Source organism: Phyllostomus hastatus, unplaced genomic scaffold, assembly GCF_019186645.2.
Source record: "Phyllostomus hastatus isolate PE091 unplaced genomic scaffold, TTU_PhHast_1.1 phas_scaffold_216, whole genome shotgun sequence".
Classification (NCBI taxonomy): Eukaryota; Metazoa; Chordata; class Mammalia; order Chiroptera; family Phyllostomidae; genus Phyllostomus; species Phyllostomus hastatus.
The window spans coordinates 1,546,727-1,574,447 of NW_025334018.1; the positions used below are offsets into that span (position 1 = coordinate 1,546,727).

Below are 27,721 nucleotides of genomic sequence, written 5' to 3' on the forward strand. Positions count from 1 at the left end.
CTACTCCATTTTGTGCTCCTACCCACTTTGTCAAATATTAACTAACCATAGAAACATGGGTTTATTTCTGGGCTCTCTATTCTGTTCCATTGATCCATATATCTGTTTTTAAGCTATGAGATACCACTTCACACCAGTCAGAGTGGCAATCATTAACAAATAAACAAACAACAAGTGCTGGCGAGGTTGTGGAGAAAAAAACCCCTAGGACACTGTTGTGTGGGAATGCAGACTGGTGTAGCCACTGTGGAAAACAGTATGGAATTTCCTCAAAAAAATAAAGATGAAACTGCCTTTTAATCTAGCAGTCCCACTGCTGGGATTATACCCTAAGAATCCTGAATCACCAGTTCAAAAGAAACTGTACACCCCAGTGTTCATAGCAGCATTATTTATGATAGCCAAATGCTGAGAACAGCCTAAGTGCCCATCAGTAAATGAGTGGATCAAAAAACTGTGGTATATTTACACAGTGGAATACTATGCAGCAGAAAAAAGAAAGGGACTCCTACACTTCATGACAGAATGGTTGGAAATGAAGAACATTATGCTAAGTGAAGTAAGCCAAACAACAAAAGACAAATACCATATGATCTCACCTATAAGTAGAACATAATCAACAAAACAAAATGAGCAAAATAGAACCAGAGACTTGGAAATAAAGAACAAACTGACAGTGAGCAGAGGGGAGGGAGGAGGGGGATAACAGGGGAGAGAAGGGGAAGGGACAAACCAAGGAACTCAAATAGAGGATTCATAGGCACTGACAATGGGGAAGATGATTTACTGTTGCAGGGGGACATGGCAAAGGAGAATATGGGGGGAGGAGGGGAAGGCGGAACAACTGTAACTGAATAACAAAAAAATTTAAAAAGAAAAAGAAAAATGGGTCCATGGAGGAATAGAGCTCTCCTTTGTTTACTCACAGAACACTGTGGCATAGGCCCTCGCCGTGAAGCTGAGTTGGAAACAACATGCTGAGTAAAGTCATGCTGCCTGTGAAGACACCTCAGGGCTCACTGGCTGCAACGATGTGGCTGTGCCTTCTCCAGGTTTAAAATGGAATATAGTTGGCATGACTGATGGGATGGTTATGACCCTGTGAAAGCTGAATTGAGAGATCCCCATATAAAGACAGCACTCACTGCCTTGGAAAAGGAGGGGAGGGTTCAGCAGCCTACAGCTCACAGATAGGGAGGTTTTCCAGGTGCTGCTGGGAGACCCACTGAGGCTTCTCAGTCCAGTGGCCTTTGCAGGTCTGGGTCAGACTGGTGGAACTGGCCCATCTGTGATGGACTGCATCCAGAGGAACACTGCTGTGGCTGGACAAGGGCCACCTTGTGAACTCAGAGGCTGCTGAGATGTAACCACAAGCCTTGGTTCTTCCGTCTGGGGTCATGAGTGGGAGATGAGAGGCTGCTCTGGAACAGGCCTGGCCTCCCTCCTACTCAATGTGGCTTCTCAGGTTCTGAAGTCATCTTACAGGGGAGTTGCTCTGCACTGAGAGGGACTTGGATCTAGAAAGACCATTGGTCTAGGAGGTTGGTGATATGGTTCTAGATCAGGCTCTGCCATATACTTCTAGACCTTGGGTTTATCCATTAACCTCTGTGGAACCTCAGTTCCCTCATCTTTAAAATGGAAATGTAATCATACTCATACCTAGCTGCTATTCACATGTGAAAGTAGTTTGTAAACTAAAAAGACAGGTGGGGGCATTGAGGAAGATTTAGCTTTCTAGCAAGGCAAGATGTGTGTGTATTAAAAATTAGATTAGCCCTGGAATGTGTGGCTTGGTTGGCTGGAGAGTGTCCATAGCTAAAGGGTTGCAGTTCAACTCTGGGTCAGGGGGCATGCTCAGGTTGCAGGTTTCCTGCCGGGTCCAGGCACATGCGATCCTGGGTCTGGGTGCCTATGGGAGAAAACCATTCAATGCCTCTCTCACATCAATGTTTCTCCCTTCCTCTCTCTGCAAAGAAGTAATGAAAAAATGTTCTCATGTGAGGATTTGAAAAAAAAAATAGATTAGATATATGGATTTTCTAAAAGTCCCTGGTGTTCTGCCAACATGGAACGTGTGGCTCGCTCCCCCTGCTTGGCCTGCAGCTGCATTGCTGGTTCCTTATCTAGGCTCCTCCTCCTCACTCCCTAAGCAAATAAATGCTTTTTATAAGCATACAGTTTCCACAGAGAGACTACACTCAAAAGAGTGTGGGGACGGGCGGGCTGGGGGTGGGGAAGCAGATATTGAGACTTGCATTGCAGAGCTCTGAGAGTCACCAGTGGATGAGCTGACCACATTTTGACTCCAAAAGGAAACTACTCACCTTAAGACTCACAGACCGACTTTTGAGGTAATTTCCCCAGTTTTGGGGTGGGAGAGAGAAACAGCCATTGTTAAATATTCTCTTCTCTGAGATGCTGCAGAGCAGTGTACAGGAGTAGAGAATGGACTCAGGAGACTTGCTTGAGGCCACACAGTAGATTGGAACAGCGGCTGTTCCAGATGTTGAGAAATTTTTCAGTTTGTTATTGAGTTCAAACCCTGCCTCTTGAATTGCCGTGTGATCTTTTTCAGGTCCTACAACCCCTTAGGGCTCAGGTTTCATGTCCATAAAATGGGTTTGATGTGCAGAAAGCTAAGTACCTTAAGTGAGTGGTTGCGGGGTCAGTCCTGCCATTCTAGCCTCAGGGTCTGAACGCCAGAGGGAGAAGCCTCAGTAGGGAGGAGAAGCCACTTCCAGGCTTAAGAAGATGGTGCTGCTCCCCAGGACATGGGATGTAAGAGTTCTCAAATATTGTGGGGTACCCAGGGTGGAGATTGGAAGGCAGAGCCTGACCTTCAGTAGGAGGCCATAGTCTGAGGCAGCTGCAGCTGTAGCCAGGAGTGTGTGTACATCTCTATCTTCACCCCTCTGTTACAGGAGCAAGACCGGCAGAGACTTAAAGAAATGCATGGTTGTGATGTTGCTTCTAGGGGTGTTGGCTTGCTTTTTGTGTAGGGAAGATAACTACCATTACCAGCAGCAGACAAACCATATAAATACACGCAATAGATAAATTCCCTTACTGTCACTGAGAATGTAGGGAGTTGACATGTTCTACAATTTATATTCAATATTATTTTGTAATAGTTTCAGGTATACAGCATAGTGGTTAAACAATTATATACTTTACAAAGTGTTCCCTCTGTAATTTCCAGTATCCAACTGGCATCGTATTTAGTTATTACAATATTATTGACTATATTCCCTATGTTGTACTTTACATCCCCATGGCTATTTTGTAACTAACAATCTGTACTATTCAATCTCTCCACTTTTTTACCCAGCACCCCAATCCTGACCCTTCAGGCAACCATCAGTCTATTCTCTTTCTATGAGTCTGTTGTATATTCATTTATATTGTTCTTTAGATTCCACATATAAGTGAAATTATATGATATTTTCCCTTCTATGACTGACTTATTTCATTTAGTATAATACCCTCTAGGTCCATCCCTGCTGTCACAGTGGTACAATTTCATTCTTTTTTATGGCCAAGTAATATTACATTGTATATAAATACCACTACTTTTTTATCTATGCATCTATTGATGGGCACCTGCACTGTTCCATACCTTGGCTATTGTAAATGATGATGCAATGAACATAGGGGTGCATATATAGTATTTTTTTGAACTACCTTTTGGTTTTGTTCAGATATATACCCAGAAGTAAAATCACTAGGTCATAAAGCAGTTCCATTTTTAATTTTTGAAACAATCCATACTGCTTTCCACAGTGGCTGTACCAGTCAGCATTCCCACCAACAGTGCATGATGGTTCCCTTTTCTCCACATCCTCACCAACACTTGTTGTATGTTGATTTATTGACGATAACCATCTAACATGTATGAAGTGATATCCTGTGGTTTTAATTTGTGTTTCTCTGATGATTAATGATGTATAGCATCTTTTAATATGTCTATTGGGTATCTGTATGGGTTTTTTGAGCAGTATTTATTAATGTGCTTTGTCAATTTTTAAAATTAGATTGTTTGGGGGTTCTGGTGTTGAGTTGTATAAGGTGTTTAAGAATTTTGGATATTAAAGCCTTATCAGATGTATCACTGATGAATATATTCTCACATTCAGTGGGTTGTAGTTCCATTTTGTTAATGGCTCCCTCTGTTGTGCAAAAACTTTGTAGTTTATTGTAGTCTTATTTTGTTTATCTTTTTTCTTTTGTTTCCTTGCCCATGGAAATATATCTGAAAAAAAAAAAGCTATTACTAAGAAAGATATTTGAGATTTTACTGCCTATGCTTTTTCATTTTTTAAATTTAATTTTGTTCAAGTACAGTTTTCTGTATTTTACTCCCATCCCAGCCCACCCCCCAGCCCTCCCCACCTCCCTCCCATTTCCATCCCCCCATCATAGTTTTTGTCCAAGTGTCCTTTATACTTATTCCTGTAAACCTTTGCCCTTTTTCCCTGAAATTCCCTCCCCTCCCCCCTCTAGTCACTGGCAGCCTGTTCTCTATTTCAGTGTCTTTGGTTATATTTTGCTTGTTTGTTTGTTTTGTTGTTTAGGTTCCTGTTAAAAGTGAGATCATATGGTATTTCTCTTTCACCACCTGGCTTATTTCACTTAGCATCATGATCTCCAGTTCCATCCATGCTGTTGCAAAGGGTAGGAGCTCCTTCTTTCCTCCTGCTGCACACAATTCCATTGTGTAAATGTACCATTGTTTTTTTGATCCATTCATTTACTGATGGGCACCTAGGTTACTTCTAGCACTTAGCTACTGTAAATTGTGCTGCTGTGAACATTGGGGTGCATAGGTTCTTTTGGATTGGTGTTTCAGGGTTTCTAGGATATAGTCCCAGCAGTGGAATTGCTGGGTCAAAAGGCGGTTCCATTTTTTAGTTTTCTGAGGAAATTCCATTCTGTTTTTCATAGTGGCTGCACCAGTCTGCATTCCCACCAACAGTGCACTAGGGCTCCCTTTTCTCCCAACCTCTCCAACACTTGTCTGTTGCTTTGTTTATGATGGCCATTCTGGATGGTGTGAAGTGGTATTTCATTGTGATTTTAATTTGCAGCTCTCTGATGCCTAGTGATGCTGAGCATCTTTTCATATGTCCCTGAGCCCTCTGTATGTCCTGCTTGGAAAATTGTCTGTTCAAGTGTTTTGCCTATTTTTAAATTGTGTTTTTTTTGTCTTCCTGAAATGGAGTCATGTGAGTTCTTTATATATTTTGGAGATCAAACCCTTGCCCAGGGTTCATTGCCAAATATATTTCCCCATACAGTTGGTTCCCTTTTCATTTTGCTGATGTTTTCTTTAGCCATGCAGAAGATTCTTATTTTGATGAAGTCCCATTTGTTTATTTTTCCTTTATGTCACTTGCTGTAGGGGACATATCAGTGAAAATATTTCTGTGTAGAATACCTGAAATTTTCCTGCCTGTTCTCCTCTAGGATTTTGATGGTGTTGTGACTTATATATAAGTGTTTTATCCATCTTGAATTGATTTTTGCATATGGTGTACGCTGGTGATCGAGTTGCATTTTTTTGCATATCTCCCAACACCATTTGTTGAATGGGCTACTTTTACTCCATTTTACATTTCTGCCCCCTTTGCAAAATATTAAAATTCAAAGATAAAGAGAGAATCTTTTTGTTTGTTTGCTTTTGTTTTTTAATTTTATTTTAATAATTGTTCAAGTGTTTTGTTTTTTAATATATTTTATTGATTATGCTATTACAGTTGTCCCATTTTCCCCCTTCACTCCCCTCCACCCTGTACACCCTCTCCCACCCATATCCCCCCCCCCTTTAGTCATGTCCATGTGTCATACTTAGAAGTTCTTTAGCTTCTACATTTCCCATACTATTCTTACCCTCCCCCTATCTATTTTCAACCTACAAGCTATGCTACTTATTCTCTGTACCTTTTCCCCCTCTCTCCTCCTCCCACTCCCCTATTGCTAACCCTCCATGTGATCTCCATTTCTGTGGTTCTGTTCCTGTTCTAGTTGTTCGCTTAGTTTCTTTTGGTTTTGCTTTAGGTGTGGTTGTTAATAATTGTGAGTTTGCTGTCATTTTACTATACATGTTTTTTCTTTATCTTCTTTTCTTAGATAAGTCCCTTTAATATTTCATAAAAAAAGGGCTTGGTGATGATGAACTCCTTTAACTTGACCTTATCTGAGAAGCACTATATCTGCCCTTCCATTCTAAATGATAGTTTTGCTGGATAGAGTAATCTGGGATATAGGTCCTTGTCTTTCATGACTTGGAATATTTCTTTCCAGCCTCTTCTTGCCTGTAAGGTCTCTTTTGAGAAATCAGCTGACAGTCTGATGGGAACTCCTTTGTAGGTTACTGTCCCTTTATCTCTTGCTGCTTCTAGGATTCTCTCCTTCATTTTTACCTTGGCTAATGTAATTATGATGTGCCTTTTTGTTTCTTCTTGGGCCCAACTTTTTGGGGGCTCTCTGAGCTTCCTGGACTTCCTAGAAGTCTATTTCCTTTGCCAGAATGGGGAAGTTCTCCTTTATTATTTGTTCAAATACATGTTCAATCTGTTGCTTTTCCTCTTCCCCTTCTGGTACCCCTATAATTCGAATGTTGGAACATTTAAAGATGTCCTGGAGGTTCCTAAGCTTCTCCTCATTTTTTTTAATTCTTATTTCTCCATTCTTTCCTGTTTGGTTGTTTTTTTCTTCCTTCTAGTCCACTCTGTTGTTTTGAGTCCCAGTTTCCTTTCCATCACTGTTGGTTCTCTGTGCATCTTCCTTCATCTCTTTTATGGTAACCTGCATTTTTTCATCTAATTTGCACCCAAAATCAACCAATTCTGTAAGCTTCCTGATCACCAGTGTTTTGAACTGTGCATCTGATAGATTGTCTATCTCTTGGCCACTCAAAAGGAGGAGTCCTGGGGCATTGATCTGTTCTTCTGTTTGAGACATGTCTCTCTCTCTCTCTCTCTCTCTCTCTCTCTCTCTCTCTCTCTCTCTCTGTTTTGGGGGGGGCTGGGGGATCTGGTTGCTCCTGTTACAGTGAGGGGCAGAGCCTTGGGTGTTCACTGGGGCTGGGCACCCCAGTCACTAGATTGTGACGTTGTATGTGGGGGCAGGAGGGAACAATGGCAGTAGCTTCATTCTCCTGGGACCTCAGTCCCTCCTCTGGGATCCTGAGTTGCGCACTCTGTCCTGGTCTACAATCACCACCTCACTGGGTGCGCCAGCTGCCACTTGTGTACTCAGGGTCCACCCGCTGCGATCTTGCACGCCCCAGATGCTTCACATGCTCCCAGTTGCCTTATGTGCTCCTGGGTGCCTTATGCACCCAGTTCTCCCTGTTCTCCGTGTGCCGAGACCCATGCCTGGCTGCTCCTCTCTGCCCCTCCTGCTGGTCTGGATGAACAGGTCTACTTCAACTTCTTGGCTGTCCAACTTCCATTCAGATAAATTCTCTATCAGTTCTGGGTGTTATTCTGCCTCTAAATTGTTGTTGTTCTAATCTTGGTTGTGCATGGAGGTACGGTGCATCCACCTATGCCTCCATCTTGCTGGAAGTCCCAAGAGAGAATCTTAAAGGCAGCAGGGGGGAAACAGGAAGTAACATATAAGAGAGCCAGGATAAGGCTAGCAGCTGACTTCTCAATGGTAATGCTCCAAGTCAGAAGGGAATGGCAATACATATTTCAAGTAATAAAAATCAAAAGCCCACAAGCAAGACTACTCTAACAGCAGGGATCTCAATTAAAATAGAAGGGAAAATAAGAATTTTCCCAGACAAAAGAGGCTAAAAGAACATACTTCCACCAAGCCAACATTGCAAGATTTGATAAAGGGTCTGCTTTAAGAAGATTAAGAAAAAGAGAGAGAAGAACACAGGTACAAAGAAGGAAAATGGCATTGAATAAATACATATCAATACTAACCTTAAACTTAAATAGATTAAATGCTCTTACCAAAAGGCATAGGGTAGCTGAATGAATAAGAAAACATGACCCACACATATGCTGCCTACTAGAGACCCACCTCAGAACAAAAGACCTACATAGATTTAAAGTGAAGGGCTGGAAGAAAATATTTCAAGCAAACGGACAGGATAAGAAGCCAGGGTAGCAATACTTACATCAGACAAAGTAGACTTCAAAACCAGGGCCATAAAAAAGAGACACAGAAGGACACTCCATAATACTCAAGGGAAGAATCCATCAGGAAGCTACAAACATTGTAAACATATTACACCCAGCATAGGAGCACCTAAATACATAAGGAAAATCTTTGAGGACTTCAAGAAAGATATTAACAGCAACACAATTATAGTAGGGAATTTTAACACCTCACTGTCAAAAATAAATGGGTCTTCCAAACAAAATAACAGTAAAGATATTGTGGAACTGAACAACACATTAGATCAAATGGACTTAACATATATATAGATCCTGTCATAACAAAAAAGGAAAATACACATTCTTTCAAATGCACATGGAACATTTTCGAGGACAGACCACATGATAGGACACAAAGCAAGCCTCAACAAATACAAGAAAATTGAAATCATAGAAATCATTTTCTCTGACCACAAAGAACTGAAACTAAAAACCAACCTCAAGGAAAAACTCAAAAACATTCAAACTCGTGGAGCCTGAATAGCATGCTATTAAACAATGCATGGGTTAATAATGAGATCAAGGAAGGAATAAAAAAGTATCTAGGAACAAATGAACATAAAAACACAACAGTCTAAACCCTATGGGGCACAGCAAAGGCAGTCCTGATAGGGAAGTTCATAGTGATACTGGCCTACCTAAAAAAGAAAATTTTGAAACAAACAACCTAACCCTATACCTACAAGAACTGGAGGAACAACAACAAATGAAGCCCACAGGGAGTAGAAGGTAGGAAATGATTAAGATCGGAGTAGAATTAAGAGACACAGAAACTAAACAAACAATCAAAAGGGTCAATAAATGCAGGAGATGGTTCTTTGAAAAGATAAACAAAATTAAAAAGCCTTACCAGACTCATCAAGAAAAAAAAGAGAGAGGACCCAAATAAATAAAACCTTAAACAAAAGAGGAGAAACTACAATTGATACTACAGAAATAAAAGTATTGTAAAAAAAAATTACTATGGAATGGTATATATGCCCAGGAATTTGAAAACCTGGGTGAAATGGACAAATTTCTAGAAAAATATAATCTGCCAAAACTGAATGAAGAAAAAGCAGAAAGTCTGAACAGACCAATAGCAGATAGTGGAATTGAAGCAGTAATCAAAAAACTCATGACACACAAAAGCCCTGGAGTAGACAGTTTTACAGGAGAATTTTACAAAATATTTAAGAAACAGCTAATCCCTATGCTTCTCAAAACATTCCAAAAAAATCCAAGAAGAGGGAAGACTCCTAAACCCTTTTTATGAGGCCAGCATCATCCTAATCCCAAAATCAGATAAAGGCATAACAAAGAAAGAAAACTTCAGGCCAATATCACTGATGAACATAGACACTAAAATCCTCAACAAAATATTGGCAAACCACATCCAACAATACATTAAAACAATCATGCACCATGATCAAGTGGGATTCAACCCAGGGATGCAAGGATGGTACAATACTCATAAATTAATAAAAATAATATATCACATAAACAAAAGGAAAGACAAAAATATGATGATAGCAATACATGCAGAAAATGCATTTGATAAGGTGTAGCACCCATTTATGATAAAAACACTCAGAAAGTGTGTAGAGGGAGCATTTCTTAACATAGTAAAGGTTATAAATGAGAAACCTACAGCCAACAACATACTCAGTGGGCAAAAACTAAAAGGTTTCCCACTGAGATTAGGAACAAAACAAGGGTATTCACTTTCACTGCTTCTATTCAACATAGTATTGGAAGTTCTAGCCATAGCAATCAGACAGAAAAAGAAATAAAAGGCATCCAAATTGGAAAAAAGGAAGTAAAACTGTCATTGTTTGCAGACAACATGTGTACATAGAAAACCCTATAGATTCCACCTAAAGCTACTCAATCTAATAAATGAATGAGGCAAAACAGTGGGATACACAGTCAATATTCAGAAATTGAAGGCATTTTTGTACATCAACAATGAAATATTAGAAACAGAAATCAAGAAAAAAGTCCCATTTCATATAGCAACATGAAAAATAAAGTACTTAGGAATAAACCCAGGGGGCAAGAAGCGGGTAAAAGACTTGTACTCAGAAAACTATATACCACTGAAGAAAGAAATTAAGGAAGACAAAAACAAATGGAGAAGTATATACCATGCTCATGGACTGAAAGAATTAACAGCATCAAAATGTCCATACTACCCAAAGCAATTGATACATTCAATGCAATCCCTGTTAAAGTACCAATAATATATTCACCAATATAGAATGAACATTTCAAAAATTCATATGGAACCATAAATGACCCCAAATAGCTGCAGCAATTTTGAGAAAGAAGAATAAAGTAGGAGGGATCACATTAGCTGACACCAAACTATATTATAAGACCTCTATCATCAAAAAAGCCTGGTACTGGCACATAGATCAGACAGGCACCTGGAATAGACACATAGATCAATAGAACAGAATAGAAAGCCCAGAAATAAACCCAAGTCTTTATGGTCAATTAATATTTGACAAAGAGGGCAGAACTATTAAATAGAGTAAAAACAGCTGCTTCAACAAATGGTGTTGGGAGATCTGGACCACTACATGAAAAAAATGAAACTCAATCACCAACTTACACCACACACAAAAATAAATTCAAGGTGGATAAAAGACTTAAATGTAAGTCATGATACCATAAAAGTCCTAGAGGGAAACGTAGGCAGGAAAATCTCAGACATTCCATGCAGCAATATTTTCACTGATATGTCCCCTACAGCAAGGGAAATAAAGGGAGGAATAAACAAATGGGACCTCATCAAATTAAAAAGCTTCTACATGGCTAAAGAAAATAGCATTAAAATGAAAAGAGAACCAACTGTATGGGGAAATATATTTGGCAATGATACCCTGGGCAAGGGTTTGATCTCCAAAATATATAAAGAACTCACATGACTCCATTTCAGGAAGACAAAAAAAAAAACACAATTTAAAAATAGGCAAAACACTTGAACAGACAATTTTCCAAGCAGGACATACAGAGGGCTCAGGGACATATGAAAAGATGCTCAGCATCACTAGGCATCAGAGAGCTGCAAATTAAAATCACAATGAAATACCACTTCACACCATCCAGAATGGCCATCATAAACAAAGCAACAGACAAGTGTTGGAGAGGTTGGGAGAAAAGGGAGCCCTAGTGCACTGTTGGTGGGAATGCAGACTGGTGCAGCCACTATGAAAAACAGAATGGAATTTCCTCAGAAAACTAAAAATGGAACCGCCTTTTGACCCAGCAATTCCACTGCTGGGACTATATCCTAGAAACCCTGAAACACCAATCCAAAAGAACCTATGCACCCCAATGTTCACAGCAGCACAATTTACAGTAGCTAAGTGCTAGAAGTAACCTAGGTGCCCATCAGTAAATGAATGGATCAAAAAACAATGGTACATTTACACAATGGAATTGTGTGCAGCAGGAGGAAAGAAGGAGCTCCTACCCTTTGCAACAGCATGGATGGAACTGGAGATCATGATGCTAAGTGAAATAAGCCAGGTGGTGAAAGAGAAATACCATATGATCTCACTTTTAACAGGAACCTAAACAACAAAACAAACAAACAAGCAAAATATACCCAGAGACATTGCAATTAAGAACAATCTGGCAGTAAGCAGATGGGAGTTGGGAGGAAATAATATGGGGGAAAGAGGGAAGGGTTTTTAGGAACAACTATAAAGGACACATAGACAAAACCAATGGGAAGTGGAAGCAGGGGAGGGAGATTTGAGATGGCTGGGGTCGGGGGTGTTCATGGGGAGTAAATGCAGATAACTTAACTGAACAATAATAAAATAAATTTAAAAATAAAAATAAATAAAAATTATACATCTTTATTGAGAACAAAAAATTATGGAAGTGTTTCATCACTACTTTTTCAAACAGGTTTTTCTGCCTTTTTCTCCTCTTCTCATTCTGATATCCCTATTACACAGATATTATTATGTTGCATGTTGTCCTGAAGTTCCCTTAACCCCTCTTTATTCTTTTTGAGTCTTTTTTTTCCTTTTCTTGCTCTCTCTGGGATTTTTTTTTCTACCTTGTCCTCTAGCTCACTGATTTGATCCTCTCCTTCATCTAGCCTGCTTTTGATTCCCTCTACTCTGTTCTTAAAATAAAAAATTGTATTCTTCCTTTTCTCTTGACTCCTGTTGATAGTTTCTATGTTCTTTTTCATGCTTATGTACTTTGCAATAAGTTCCTCATAGATTCCTTGTAGTTTTTGGTAATTCTCACTAAGCTCATTGAGGTGCCTTATAACCATTGTTTTGAACTTAATATCTGATCATTGTCCTGCCTCTATTTCATTTAACACTCTTTCTTTTTTTTATTTTAATCATTGTTCAAGTACAGTTTTTTCCCTTTTACTCCCAATCCAGCCCACCCACCCAACCCTCCCCACATTTAACACTCTTTCTGAGAATTCCTCTTTTCCTTTCATTTGGGGTTGTTTCTTTGTCTTCCCATTGTTTGTGAGACTCTTCTTATTTGCTTGATTCTTAAAATGATCTGTTTTGATCCCCTGAGTTTGTGAGGTGAACTTTTATGATAGGAGACCTGTGAGATTCAGTGGTGTAGTCTCCTTTATCTCCTGAACTTGATTCCCTTGGAATGTACTTTATGCCATTTATGTTGGCTTTCTGGGTGTAATTGAGTTTTGATTGTTGTTGGGTCATTCTTTGGTGTCCTCTTCAGCTGCTTGACTGAGGCTCACTCCACCCATCACATCTTGTGTGCTGTTGTGCAGGCACTGCCAGAACAAAACCACAGTGTCCAGGAAACAAACCCACACCTACAAAAATAACTACCCCCTGCAGTCCCACTATCAACAGCAAATGAACCAGTATTAATAAGAGTGTAAAGAGATTAAGACCATTATTTTAAAAAGAGAGCAAATATGAGATCAACTATTGAAAGAAAAATGATTTTGAGAGGGTAGAGGGAGGAGCACTAATACGAGTTGGGAGTTGGAGCAATGCAGAGAGAGAAAGTAAAATTTACATCATAAATAAAAAAAGAGAATGAAGAAGGTGGGATGTAGTATGAGAAGGGAAGTATATAGTATTAGGTTTAAGCAGAAATTAAAATAAAGTAAAATAAGGTGAGAGAAAGAAAAAGGAAGGAAAAAAGTAAATAAATGATAAAAATATATAGGAGTTAAATTGGAGAGAAAGATCCACCACAGCACTATCATCAACTAATGAGCTAAAATTAATATAGGTGAGATGGGAATAAGAGATAAAAAAGAAAGAAATGTTAAAGAGATGCCTAGAGGAATGGGAAGTGATTTTGAGATGATATAGGGAGAGGGAATACTAAGAGTGAAGTACAAAACCCAGGCTAAGACAGGGAAAAATAAAAATTGAAACAAAGAGAAAAAGAAAAAAGGAGAATAAGGGGGGGTGGAAATGGCAGGGCAAAAGAAAAAAAAGAAGAAAGAAAAAACAGGTAAGACAGAGAAAAATTAAAAATTTGAGACAAAATAAAGAGTAGGAGAGGGGACCAGTAAAATTTGAGATTTGAAATACAAAGTTAGTGAAGATCTAGAGATAAAATTGAAAACTGTAACAACAACTACCTGTCCACAACCAATGAGCAAAGATTGCTAAAGGTAGAGAGAGAACACAGGTATTTTAAAAGCAGGGGAAAAGCATGTGAGATGACCATTGACAAGAAAAATGGTTTGGTGAGGCTGGATGGCAGAGAAATAGTAAGAGTGCAGAGTGGAAACATGTTGTAACAAGAAAGAAAAAAAACTTAAAATGAAAATAATGAGAGGAAAAAAGAAAGTAAAATGGGGTAAGAGAGAGGAAAGGGAAAATATGTGAATCGAAATAAACTATAGTATAAAGTCTAATGACTTAATATTCACAAACTTGATAGATAAGAAATTAATGTTAAAAAGCTACAAAGGAAAGAAAATATCGCAAATCATGGAGAAGACCACAGTGGATTTCATTTCGGTAGCCTCTAGAATTTACCACCATTTTTTTTCTTTCTCTATCTGCCTCTGGTGATGTCAGATGTTGACCCTGTCTGACCTTGGGCAGCCTGTTGAGACTTCCAGGGATCTACTGTCTGTTGCTGTCTCCTTCAGTTGTTAATATAGTCACTCTGCACTCAGCAGTCAAGCTTAAGTACCACAGGGCCAGGACAGAGTCCCTCTGGAGGTTGGGGTCATTGTTTCCCCTCAAGCTGCTGCCACTCAGGGGAGTGGTCTGCCTGAGCAGGATGGCAGCTGCTGTATGCGTGGATGACTTAGTACCTGGATCACAGCATCTACTCTCTCAGTTCTCTCCCTAAAACTTCCATCCCCAGTCTCTCTTCAAGCGTCTCTAGCCCACTCTGCCCCTGCCTTTGCTGGAGCCCCAGGTAAGTGGCTACAAATGAATATTTGTGTGTTGGCACTTTAAAAGGCTCTTTGCGCCTCCAGCTGTCCATCTCTGGCAGAGAGCAACCCTACCACTTTTCAACACTGGTTATCTGTGTACATTTTGGTCTCTGGTGTTCTAGGCTTGGGATCCCAGCTCAGGGTTTAGACCCCACATTTATCAGGGGGATCCAACTGGCTGCTTAATTATCCTGCCAGCACTGCCACCTATGGGCACACAAACCAGTCCTCTTCATGTCTGCCCCGCATTCCTTACCAGTCAGGTTGTGCTGAAGCTAATTCTTCTGTCTGTCCGAAGTTTCTGTCTTGCTATTGGCTTCTCTTGTTCAGTTGTTTATTCTAGGAGATTTCTCCACAATTTAGTTGTAATTCCAGATTGGTCCTAGGAGGAGGTTTGTGTGACTTCCATTCATTCCTCCACCATCTTCTCCCTCCTCTGTATCTTATTCAGTTTATTTCTTCTGTGTTATATAATTTTCTGAGTACAGGTCTTTTACTGCCTTGGTTAAATTTATTCCTAGGTATTTTATTATTTTTGGATGTAGTTGTAGATGGGATTGTTTTCTTCATTTCCAATAGTTTGTTATTGATGTATGTAAATGCAAAAGATTTTTAAATATTATTTTGTATCCTGAAAATTTACTGAATTTATTTATAAGTTTTGATTAGAATCTTTAGGGTTCTCTACATACAGTATCATGTCATCTGTAAATAATGACAGTTTTACTTCTTCCTTTCCAATTTGGATGCCTTTTATTTCTTCTTCTGATCTGATTGCTGTGGCTAGGACTTTCATTAACATGTTGAATAAGAGTGCCGAAAGTGGGTGGACATCCCTGTCTTCTTCCTGGTTTGAGAGAAATATTTTTAATTTTTCCCCATTGAGTATGATAATATCTGTGGATTTGTCATACATGGCCTTTATTATGTGGAGATATGTTCCTTTTAATCCCACTTTGCTGAGAGTTTTCATCATAAATGGGTGCTTTCCTGACCAATGTGGTTCAGTTGGTTGGGCATATCATGCTGCAAAGCAAAAGTTCATGGATTCAATTCCCTGTCTGGGCACATGCCTGTGTTATGGGTTTGGACCCTGGTTGGGGCACATACATGAGGTAACTTATAGATGTTTCTCTCTCATATTGATGTTTCTCTCCCTCTCTCTCTCTCTCCACCTTTCCTTCTCTCTAAAAATAAATAAATATAATATTGTTTTTTTAAAAATAGGTGATAAGGGACTTCCAGCCAAGATGGAGGTGTAGGTAGACACACTTTGACTCCTCACACAACCAAGATAGGGACAACAACAATTTAGAAATAGAATAACAACCAGGACTGATAGAAAATTGAACTGTATGGAAGTTGAACAACCAAGTAGTTAAAATAGACACATTCATCCAGACCGGTAGGAGGGGCAGAGTCAGGCAGCTGGATTGAGAGGGGTCGAGGCACAAAAAATGGTGGGACCAGGTGCATAAGGGATCCTGGACATGCAAGACGGCAGCAGACAGACTCTGGGTGTGCAGGTGGTGGCTGGCAGACACCGGGTACAGGGTGGGAACTGGCAGACCCAGCAAGGTGGCGATTGTGAAGCAAGGCACTGTGTGCAACCCAGGGTCCCAGCACCAGGAAATAGAGCCTCAGGGCACTGATTGAAAACACCTGTGGGGGTTGAGGCACAGAAAGAGACTCCCAGCCTCATAGGAGCATTCGTTGGAGAGACCCACGGAGTCCTAGAACGTGCACAAGCCCACCCACATGGGAATTAGCACCAGAAAGGCCCAGTTTGCTTGGGGGAGGTGGCAGAAGGGACTGAAGTCTGATGGAGAGCAGAGCAAGCACCATTGTTCCCTCTCAGACCCTGCCCCCACATATAGCGTCACAACCCAGCAACTGGGTTGCCCTGCCCAGGTGAACACCTAAGGCTTTGCCTCTCATACATAACAGGCATGACAAGACAAAAAAAAAAAAATGGCCCAAATGAAAAAACAGATCAAAGCTCTAAGAAAAAATACAACTAAGTGACAAAGAGATAGCCAACCTATCAGATGCACAGTTCAAAGCACTGGTGATCAGGGTGCTCACAGAATTGGTTGAATTTAGTCACAAATTAGATGAAAAAATGAAGGGTATGCTAAGTGAAATAAAGGAAAATACACAGGGAACCAATAGTGATGGGAAGAAAATTGGGACTCAAATCAATGGAGTGGACCAAAAGGAAGAAAGAAATATCCAACCAGAAAAAAATATGAAGAAACAAGAATTCCAAAAATTGAGGAGAGGCTTCGGAACCTCCAGGACATCTTTTAATGTTCCAGCATCTGAATTATAGGAGTACCAGAAGGGGAAGAGGAAGACCAACAAGTGGGAAAGTTATTTGAACAAATAATAAAGGAGAACTTCCCCATTCTGGCAAAGGAAATAGACTTTCAGGAAGTCCAGGAAGCTCAGAGAGTCCCAAAGAAGTTGGACCCAAACAGGAACACACCAAGGCACATCATAATTACATTAGCCAAGGTAAAAATGAGGAGAGAATTCTAGAAGCAGCAAGAGATAAGGAGACAGTAACTTACAAAGGAGTTCCCATCAGACTGTCAGCTGATTTCTCAAAAGAGACCTTACAGACAAGAAGGGGCTGGAAAGAAGTATTCATTCCAAATCATGAGAGGCAAGGACCTACATCCAAGATTGCTCTATCCAGCAAAGCTTTCATTTAGAATGGAAGGGCAGATAAAGTGCTTCTCAGATAAGGTCAAGTTAAAGGAATTCATCATCACCAAGCCCTTATTTTATGAAATGTTAAAGGGACTTATCTAACAAAAAGAAGATAAAAAACATGTATAGTAAAATGACAGCAAACTCACAATTATTAACAATCACACCTAAAACTAAAACAAAAACAAACAACTAGAACAGGATCAGAACCACAGAAATGGAGATCACATGGAGGGTTAGCAACAGGGGAGTGGGAGGAACAGAGATGGGGAAAGGTATAGAGAATAAGTAGCATAGATGGTAGGTAGAAAATAGACAGGGGGAGAGCAAGAATAGTATGGAAAATGTAGAAGCTAAAGAACTTATGACACAAGGACATGAACTAAAGGGGGAAAATGTGGGTGGGAGAGGGTGTTCAGGGTAGAGGGGAATGAAGGGGAGTAATAGGACAACTGTAATAGCATAATCAATAAACTATATTAAAATAAATAAATAAATAAAAATAGTTGATACATTTTATCAAAAGCATTTTCTGCATTTATTGATACGATCATATGATTTTTGTCTTTTATTTTATGTGGTGTATCCTGTTCATTGATCTGCAGATATTGTACCAAACTTGCATTCCTATAGTAAATCTTTCTTGATCACTCTGTGTGATCTTTTAATGTATTGCTGGATTCAGTTTGCTACTATTTTGTTGAAGATGTTTGCATCTATGCTTATCAGGTATATCAGCCTATAATTTTTTGTAGTACTTTTATCTGATTTTGGAATTAATGTAATGCTAGCTTCATAAAATGAGCTTGGGAGTTGTCCTTCTCTTGAATTATCTGAAACAGTCTGAGAAGGGTAAGTGTCAGTTTTCTTTGAATGTTTGGTAAAATTCACCCCTGAAGCCATTTGGTCCAGGATTTTTCTTTGTTGGAAGATCTTTTGTTTCCCTTTTTTATCCTCAACTGAGTACATGCTTATTGATTTTAGAGTGAGGAAAAGGCAGAGAAAGAGAAAGGGAAAGAAATATCAATACAAGAGAGAAACATCTGTCTTATATGTACCCTGAATAGGGACCAAACCTGCAACCTAAGCATGAGCCCTAAGGAAGAATTGAACTCACAACCCTTCAGTTGATAGAATGATGCTCCTATCAACTGAGTCACACTTGCCAGGGCTGGTTGGAAGTTTGTTTGTTGTTTTTAATTACTGCTTCAATTTTCTTAGTTGTAATCAGTCTCTCCAGGTTTTCTGTTTCTTCTTGATTCAGTTTTTGAAGATTGTATGTTTCCAGGAATTTATCCATTTCTTCCAGATTGTTTCTATAATGTATTTTATAATCTTTTGTATTTCTGTTGTGTCAGTCATTTCTTGTCTTTCATCCCTGTTTTTATTTATTTGGGTCCCTTCTCTTTTTTTCTTGATGAATCTGTCTAGAGGTTCATTAATCTTGTTTATCTTTTTTTAAAAAACAACAGCAATTGGTTGAATTTATCTTTTGTAATATTTTTTAAACTCTATTTCATTTATTTCTGCTCTGATCTTTTTTATTTCCTATTTTCTACTCACTTTAGGCTTTGCTTATTGTTCTTTTTCTAGTGTCTTTAAGTGTAAGCTTAACTTGTTTATTTAAGAGTTTTCTTGTTTATTGAGATTAGCTTGTAACACTATGCATTTTTTCCATGTAGAACTACTTTTACTGTGTCCCATAGATTTTGGGGTTGTTTTCTCACTTTCATTAGTTTTGAGGTCTCTCTTCATTTTTTTCTCAATCTCATCATTGCCCCATTCATTGTTTAGTAACATGTTATTTAGCCTCCATGTATTTGTGTATTTTTTAGTTTTTTTCTGGTGACTAGTTTCTAGTTTCATACCATTGTAGTCAGAGAAGATGCTTGATATGATTTCAATCTTCTTAAATTTACAGAGAGTTGTTGTGTTCTAACATGTGGTCTGTCCTAGAAAATTTTCTATGTGCACTTCAAAAAACTGTATATTCTAATGATCTGTGATGAAATGCTCTGAACACATCAATCAATTCATCTGATACAGTGTGTCATTTAAGGCCACTGATTCCTTGTTTATTATTCTATCTGAAAGGCCTATCCATCGATGTCAATATGTATTAAAATCTCCTGCATTGTTGTCTAACTCTCCCTTTATGTTCATCATGATTAGCTTTATATGTTTAGGTGCTCCCTGTGCTAGGTGCATAAATGTTTACAAGGGTTATATTTTTGTTGGATCACTCTCCTTATCATTATATAGTGTCTTTTTTGTCTCTTATTACAGCCTTGTTTTAAAGACTATTTTGTTCGATATAAATATTGCTACTCCAGCTTTTTTTTCCAATTTGCATGAAATAGCTTTCCTATCTCTTTACTTTTAGTCTGTGTGTGTCTTTCACTCTGAGGTGTGTCTCTTGTAGTCATCATGTATATGGATCTTGTTTTCTTATCTATTCAGCTACCCTATGTCTTTTGATTAAAGCTTTTAATCCACTTACATTTAAAGTTATTACTGATAGGTATATATCTATTGCCATCTTATTCTTTACAACTATGTTCCTCTTTTTTTCTTTTTTCTTCTTCTTCAGGAAGACTATTTAACATTTCTTGGTGGTGATGAACTCCTTTAGCTTTTTCTTGTCTGATAAATTCTTTATTTTTTCAAATTCTTATCAGCAATTTGAAAGCCTTGCTGGGTAAGGTAGTCTTGGTTGTAGGCCTATGCTTTTCATCACCTTGAAAATTGTGTACCAATCCCTCTGGCTTGAAATATTACTGTTGAGAAATTAGCTGACAGTCTTATGGGATTTCCCTTGTAAGAAACATACTTTCTCTTGTTGCTTTTAAAATTCTATCTTTGTGTTTAAACTTTGTCATTTTCATTATGATGTGTCCTGGTGTGGGCCTTTTTTGAGTTATTTTGTTTGGGACTCTCTCCTTTTGGACTGTGTCTTTTCCCTTCATGTGGTTAGAAAAGTATTTAATCATTATTTGTTCAAATAGGTTCTCAGTTTCTTGCTCTCCCTCTCTTTTCCTTCTGGTACCCCTATGATGTGAATGTTGTTCTGCTTCTTGTTGTCCCAAAGATCTTTCAAACTATTGTTAAATATTTAAATTCTTTGTTTTTTTTTTTCTGTTGCTCTGATTGGGTGTTTTCTGGTACTTTGTCTTCAAAAGCACTGATTCAGTCCCCTGGTTCATCTAACCTACTGTTTTTTTCCTTTTAGTGTATTCTTCATTTCAGATATTGTACTCTTAATTTCTGACTGGGTATTTTTAATGGTTTCTGTGATCTTTTCATTATTATTATCTCTGTTTAAATTCTTACTGAGTTCATTCATTCATCCTCAAAGTACCTTGCACATTGTTTATTGTTTTGAACTCTATGTCTGGAGATTGCTTGCCTCCATTTCATTTCTTTCTTTTTCTGGATAGTTCTCCTGTTATTTTATTTGGAGCTTGTTTCTTTGTCTCTCCATTTTGGATGCCTCTTTAAGTTTGTTTCTTTGCATTAGGCAGACCTGTTGTGTCTACCAACTTCGGTAGGGTGGCCTAATGTTGTAGGTGTTTTGTGTGACAGAGTGGCACAGTCTCCTTGTGTCCTAAGTTGGATGCTTCAGGAATGTCCCATGTGTTAATTATGTGAGCCCTCCTGTTGTAACTGAGTCTAGATTTCTCTTGGCCCATAAATGCATGGGGTTGACCCTCAGGCTGGCTGCCTGTGAAGATTGACCTCAACCACAGTATATGAGCTGCTGTGTATGTGCTGAACACATGAAGCTGAATTTGCCTCAGTGGAGACTGGTGTGTGCCAAGATCTCCCTTTGCATGTGCATTTTGTGGAGATTATTAGATCCTGCTCTGATGTCTAAAGCTTGCCACTGGGTGTGTTACTTCTGGAACATCTTGGGAGAGACTCTGGTGTAGGCCAATGTCAGACCCTACCTGTGACTGTCCTTGGGCAAACTGCTGGGGCTACGAAGTGATCCAAAGGTTGTGGGTACCTGTGCTATGGTGTGCATTGGAAATATCAAGCTGTGCACCAAGGCTGGCTTTCACCAGCATCAAGCTCAAGGGAAGGTCAGCAAAACACCCAAGGTACCCTGAGATTTTTCTCTGCCTGTTTCTGCCTGCTGGCTGCCTATTAGGCTAAGTGGGTAAAAAATTCTGGCAATACATGAGTTGCATGAGGTATGTTATTAGTGAGTCACCAGGTAGGTGCTAGAGGTGGTCACCATATTAATGCAGATTCAAACTTGGTGCCAGTGCTGGGTCTGATGCCACTCAGCAAATGTCACAGGATACAACAAGCCAAGATGCCATTCACCAGGAATGCACATACCTTTGTGGTAGGGTAATGTCTCAGGCCATTGTCAGGGGAAAGTCAGCAGAATTCATCAGGTACAAACAGTCCATGACTTGTTTGTGTGAAAAGAGGGCTCTGCACCTGTATAGATTAGTTATGTAAGGAAAAATGGCCCTCATCCTAAAACCACACAACTCTCTCTGTTCCAAGTTCTGCCTAGATCTGCTAAAGTGCCTGAGCTCAGCCAAGCATGGCCCTGGAAATCAGAAGGGTGGAGCTAGTGGATCTCCCCTGAGTGGGAGATGCCTATCAGGCACAGAGGAAGGTGGATTGAATGGTCCCTACCCCAGAGCCATACAACTTAGTCTGTCCTAGAATCTGTTTGAACTTCAGAGAGCCAAAGGTCAACAGGGCAAGAAATCCAGGAGTCAGTAGGATGCAGCTGCCAGGAGTCCCAGAGCCATACAACTCAGCCACTGACTCCCCTGAGTCTACGCAGACCTCTATACCCTAGGCCCACACAGAGACCTCCACAGCGTGTGAGCCCAAAAAGGTGATATGACAGGAAGTTTGGAAAGGGGGGCTATTGCATTCCTCCAGGCTGATGCCCTATGGAGGGAACTCCTCCACCCAATAAAGATGGCATCTACTGTGTGGGAGAGAGACAGCACAGGGAACCTGATGGCTCTCTCTTCAGCTCTCTCCCCAGAGCCACAGAAACCAGTCTCTTCTCACAATTCTATTTCAGTCTGAGCTTCCCTATCTCTGGTGGAGCCCAGAGTGAGTGGCAGTGAGTGAGATTTTGTGTTGGCTCTTGAATAGGATGCTTGGGTTCCTTATCAGACTTGCATCTTTCCCTGGCAGACATAATCCCTGAAGATTTTCACAGCCAGATGTTCTGTGGGCTCCTCCTTGTCTAGGAAACCCATCATGAGGTTGACACCCCACACTCATCTGGAAGGACCTTTGCAGCTGAGTTATTCCTCTTTATTCTCAGTTGCCACATGTGGGTACAGAGCCAGCCATTTTTGCATCTTTGCCTTTCCTACCCATCTCAATGTTGTTTCTTCTATAAATCCCTGGTATTGAGATTTCTCTGCAGCCAGTTTTCAGTTGGTTATTCAGATTGATTTTTCTATATTTTACTCATAATTACAATTTGGTCCTGAGAAGAGGAAAGTGTAACTTCCATCTACTCTGCCTCCATCTTGGATTGCTCTAAAGAGCTTTTTTATTTGCTCACAGCTTCTTACTTAAACAACTGACAGCTCATGTTTGTGAAAAGTCAAAAAATGTTTTCACTCATTAAATGGTATACAGACAGAGGACAGTCAAAAAAAGGCCTAAACCACCCTGACTATAAATAACATAACTTCTGAGCTGACCATAGGCTGGCATTGTTGAACAGGCTGTCTGGTGCACAGATGTAAATCCAGGTAAGTTGGGAAGAGTCTCAAGTGGCTATATAGGTAGGGAGTGTGAGATCATCATGCTGGTATGACCACAGAGACAGAGCCTGTCCAATACAGTGCCAGATGTATCAGAGAGGGAGATTGTTTATAACTTTGTTCTGCAATTATTTACTGAGGGTCTACTGTAGGTACAGGGGAGAAGATTAAAAGATCTGAATGACTTAATCTAACTGGTGAGCTGTCATGCAGAACTAAATGTTAGCCCACCTTTGAGGCAGGAAAGAGCTTAATGCTCATCTGAGTGAAGCTTTTCTTCCCTTGCCTCAACTACTCTAATATTTCCTCTGCAGCTGACAGGCTTACAGGCAGCCTGTGATGCAGACCTGCTCAGAAGACACCCACCCCTTATGGTTCTTTTGTGTCCTGGGATTCACCAGCATTCTCCTCGGTAAGAGGCTGGGTTACCTGGGAAGGAGGACCCTTGGGTGGAACAGGGAGGCAGGGTATTTTTTCCCTGTCTGATGTCTGTGGAGAACAAAAAGAATAAACCACTCTGTTAAGATTTTGTAAATACATTTGATTTAGTGCCGTAGAGTGAATAGAAGAACAATGTGGCCTTTTGGTCATGGCAAGGCTGGGAACCCTGAGCTGAGGCAATCTTGGCTGCATTAAGAAAGCCATCCCTGGGAAGGTGTAGCTGTTTCTGCTGCAATCACAGGGATGCTCTCCTGGCAACTTGACAGCCTCTACAGCTGTCCTGTGGAGGAGACACCATCCTAAAACCTTGTATCTGAACTGGAAGAAGCAACTCTAGTGGGGACTTCTTGAGCATGACACAGGACACTGAATACAATAAAATTATAATTTTGTAAAGCAGCCAACTCCAAAATTTAAGGATATCTATATATTCACATGTTGTAATAGTATGGAGAAACTATGGAAGGAAACAGCAGACTGTTGACATGGGCTCCAGAAGGAGTAAACTTGGGGAGCCAAGAGGGAGAGAGAGTAGGGAGGATAGTAGGTTAAGCAAAAAACAAACTGAAAAAAGTCTGTCCTGATGTATATCACATTTATGACTATTGAAGATTATATGTTCACATATAACAAAATGAAATAAAAACTAACGAGAAAAAATAAGACTTAGTGACTTATAAATTCAGGTGAAAGCTTGGAAGACTTTGTTTCACAAGGAAGTACATGAAATTTAATGGGTAAGACAGCATTTGTAAACAGGGTGTCTTGATATGACCACAAGCTTTGCAAGGCATTAATTTCTGTCAACAGTAAAATGTAAGCTTTTTTGTCTTCATTTTTTAATATATATTTTATTTATTTATTTGAGAGAAGAAAAAGGAGAGAGAAAAAGAGGGAGAGGAACATTGATCTGAGAGAGAAATGTTGATCAGTTGTCTCTTGTACATACCCCAAGTGGGACTTTACCTGCAACCCAGGCAATGTGCCCTGACCAGGAAACTAATCAGTGACTTTTTGCTTTGTGAGACAATGGCCAACCAACTGAACCACATTAGTCAGGGCTGTCTTCATTTTATTTAACTGAAGAAATATTTAAATTATATAGAGTTTTCTACATAGTTCCTGGGGTTAAAAGATTAAGAGAAAGAGAAATGAATGGACAAATTTTATGTTGGTTTTTCAGTTTTTAAGTTTTATATTATCTAAATAAGTTTTACTATATCTTGTTTTTAACCATACCCTCCCCTGGCCTTATTTTCTTCTTCAGAATTACATCTTTTGTAGGTTAAAGCACTCTTGCTGCCTTCTTCCTCTTCCTTTCTTTCACCTTCTTCACAGCTGGTTTCTGGTTCCTCTGTAGCCTGAGAGCTGAGCCTCCTCTCTCCCTCATTCCCTCCTTTCCAGGAATTGGGGAGTCTGGCTGGGCTGCTGTTTAACTCTCAGGTGGTCAGAGGTTTCTGCCCTCCTAAACCCTGTAAGTACTTGCTTTCCCTTTCCCAGAAAGAAGCTGGGGAATGAGACTCAAGAAACTGCTGCCCTGGTTGGTGTGGCTCAGGCCCTGGCTGATGGGGCTCAGTGGATTGAGCAATGACCTGCAAACCAAAGGGTTGCCAGTTCAATTCCCAGTGAGAGCACAGGCCTGGGTTGCAGGCCAGGTCCCCAGTAGGGGGCACACAAGAGGCAACCACATATTGATGCTTCTCCCCCTCTCTTTCTCCCTCCCTTTCCCTCATCTAACAATGAATGAATGAATGAATGACAAGAAACTGCTAAGATTATGATGGTCAGACAACAATATTAGGAAGGAGGAATTCCTGGGGAAGGTGAGGAAAAGGGGGAAGAGTTGATGGGCAGCTTCCTGCAGGAGGGAGGCACTGGGCTGGGAGAGAGGACACCAAGGGTTCTGGTCTGGCTCTGTCCTAAGTGATCCTAAATAAGGTCACCCAACAGGAAACCTCCTGCTCTGAGAAAGAGGGGCCTGGGCAGATCCCCTCTAAGGTCCTCCAACAGTGACATTCTGGGATTTGGTATCTCCCCCCACATAGGACTCTCTGTGGCTTCTTCAAAGACCTCCTCTCTGTCTCTTCATTCTGTCTTGTTCTATTCCTGTGTCCTGGCACTGATAGGTGGTGACCTGTTTGGGGCACCTTCAAAGAGAAGGCCCCTGGCCAGCTCTGTGGTCACTTCCTCAGACCTTCAAGTATAGAGGTAATCCCTCTTTAAGATTCCTCCACCTCATCTTGTTTTCTCTGATTCTTCTCCTGAGAGGGGTTTTAGCCCAGTGTGTCCCAGTGTGTCCTCAGATCATCTGCTGAAGGACATCATCTCCTTTCCCACAGTGTGTGGCAACATGTTCTGCAAACCACACAAAGTAAAGTGTGATAGAGCTGTGCCATTTAGAAGTAGCTAGTAGCCTTGGCCAGACCTTTTCAGTTCCTATCTGTTTACCAGCTCCTTTCTCTGTTGCACAGGTGCTCACCTTCTTATGAGCACTTGGGAGAAATAAGACATTGTTTGGTCAGATTTACTGGTAAAATTATCTTAGGAAGGTGCCACATTGGAGACTGAAATATTGCCTTTTGGCCAGTCTAAATGCACATTTTCCCCTTTGGAACAAAGGACTGTTTCTTTGATTAACTGGTTGATGTTCTTTTTTCACTGAAATTGCTTATTTCAACATTAGATTAGTATTGACTGTGTTCATTGTGATGATGACTAGAGGTCTTAAAAATACTTTTATTTTGCCCATTAATCAGTGTCAGAACCAGTAGGATGTTACAACCAGTTCAAAGTAAGAATCAAAGTCCACACCTTTATAGACCATCACAAATGCTGCAATGAATTCACAAATAAAAGTCCTATGTTTACCTAGGCTTATAGTATTTGTGGCTACATAGGTAAAGTCTGGAAGGATATATATCATTAACAGAAGTAGTCACTCTCCAGACTTTTATGTGGGACAACTTCATAACCTACATGATTGTTTTTCATTAACATGAAATACATTGCTCACCCCAAATAGAATTGACAATACATTTTTTTCCATCTCAAGATGAGCATAGCAAGCACCTGTCCTTCCCTCTAGCTTTACCACTCTCCCTGGGAACACAGATGTGCCCAGGTACTTGGGCACATATAGTGAATGAAGAAGCAGTTGCTGTTGACACAGCAATAAATTTTCATTCATTCTCAAGGCTCTGGTAAACAGGAAAGCCCAGACTGGACTTCGACTTCTTACAGCCACCTATGTTATTGCATCCACAGTGGGTTGACTCCCTGGAGCCCATCCCTCTACCTAGGAGGAGACCCCTGAGAAGGCCAGCCATTGGAGAGGAAAGGGTTCCACCCTGGGAACTTGGAATATTTGTTCTGAGCCCAGGTACACTAGGTCAAGAATAATTGTCAGCCCTGGCTGGTGTGGCTCAGTGGATTGAGCACTAGCCTGCAAACCAAAGGGTTGCCAGTTCAACTCCCAGTCAGGGCACATGTTGGGTTGTGGGCCAGGTCCCCAGTAAGGGGGTGCATGAGAGGAAACCACACATTGATGCATCTCTTCCTCTCTTCCTCTGTCTGCCTAAAAATTAATAAATAAAATATTTTTTTAAAAGAATACCTTTTTGAGCCCTGGCTGGCATAAGCTAAGTAGATAGAGCGCAGGCTGCGAACCAAAGTGTCGCAGGTTTGATTCCCGGTCAGGGTACATGCCTGGGTTGCAGGCCATGACCCCCAGCAACCGCACATTGATGTTTCTCTCTCTCTCTTTTTCTCCCTCCATTCCCTCTCTAAAAATAGATAAATGAAATCTTTTTAAAAATTTAAAAATTAAAAAAAGAATACCTTTTTTAGATTTTATTTATTTTTTAGAGAGAAGGGAAGGGAGGGAAAAAGAGAGGGAGAATAATTACACAAGAAACTAAAAATAGTGCCTGCCTGTGGGTAAGGAAACTGGGCTTTGATGGGTTGTCCTGGGGATCATTAGGTACTTGGTATCTGACAGAGTTGCTGAAATGCAGGGAGTGGAAATCATGTTCATGTGGGGATGGACTACCTCTTGTCCCCAGGCAGTGAAAACATTAAAATCCAACTAATTGTGGATATTCCATAACAGGTAGACTCAACTATAGTAATTATAATAACAACTAAACACTGCTGAGTGCTTTTTATGGATCATTTTATTTCACCCTTGCAGAAGTCCCATAAGTACCTACAGTTCTCATCCCCAG

At 40.1% G+C, this 27,721-nt stretch overlaps 1 protein-coding gene across 3 annotated transcripts in view; it reads left to right on the top strand.

Annotated features, from left to right (window-relative positions):
* Positions 1-2,220: 2,220 nt before the first annotated feature.
* LOC123804513 (SLAM family member 5-like) overlaps positions 2,221-27,721 on the top strand; it is a 34,121-nt gene continuing 8,620 nt past the window's right edge. For 2 of the 3 annotated variants that reach the window (XM_045816860.1, XM_045816861.1), the window contains exons 1-2: positions 2,221-2,354; positions 23,372-23,469. In XM_045816860.1, coding sequence (XP_045672816.1) covers positions 23,397-23,469 — 73 coding nt within the window. In that variant the 5' untranslated portion in view covers positions 2,221-2,354; positions 23,372-23,396. Of the gene's footprint in view, positions 2,355-23,371; positions 23,470-27,721 lie in introns of those variants that run through there. The other variant, XM_045816862.1, reaches the window with a different exon arrangement.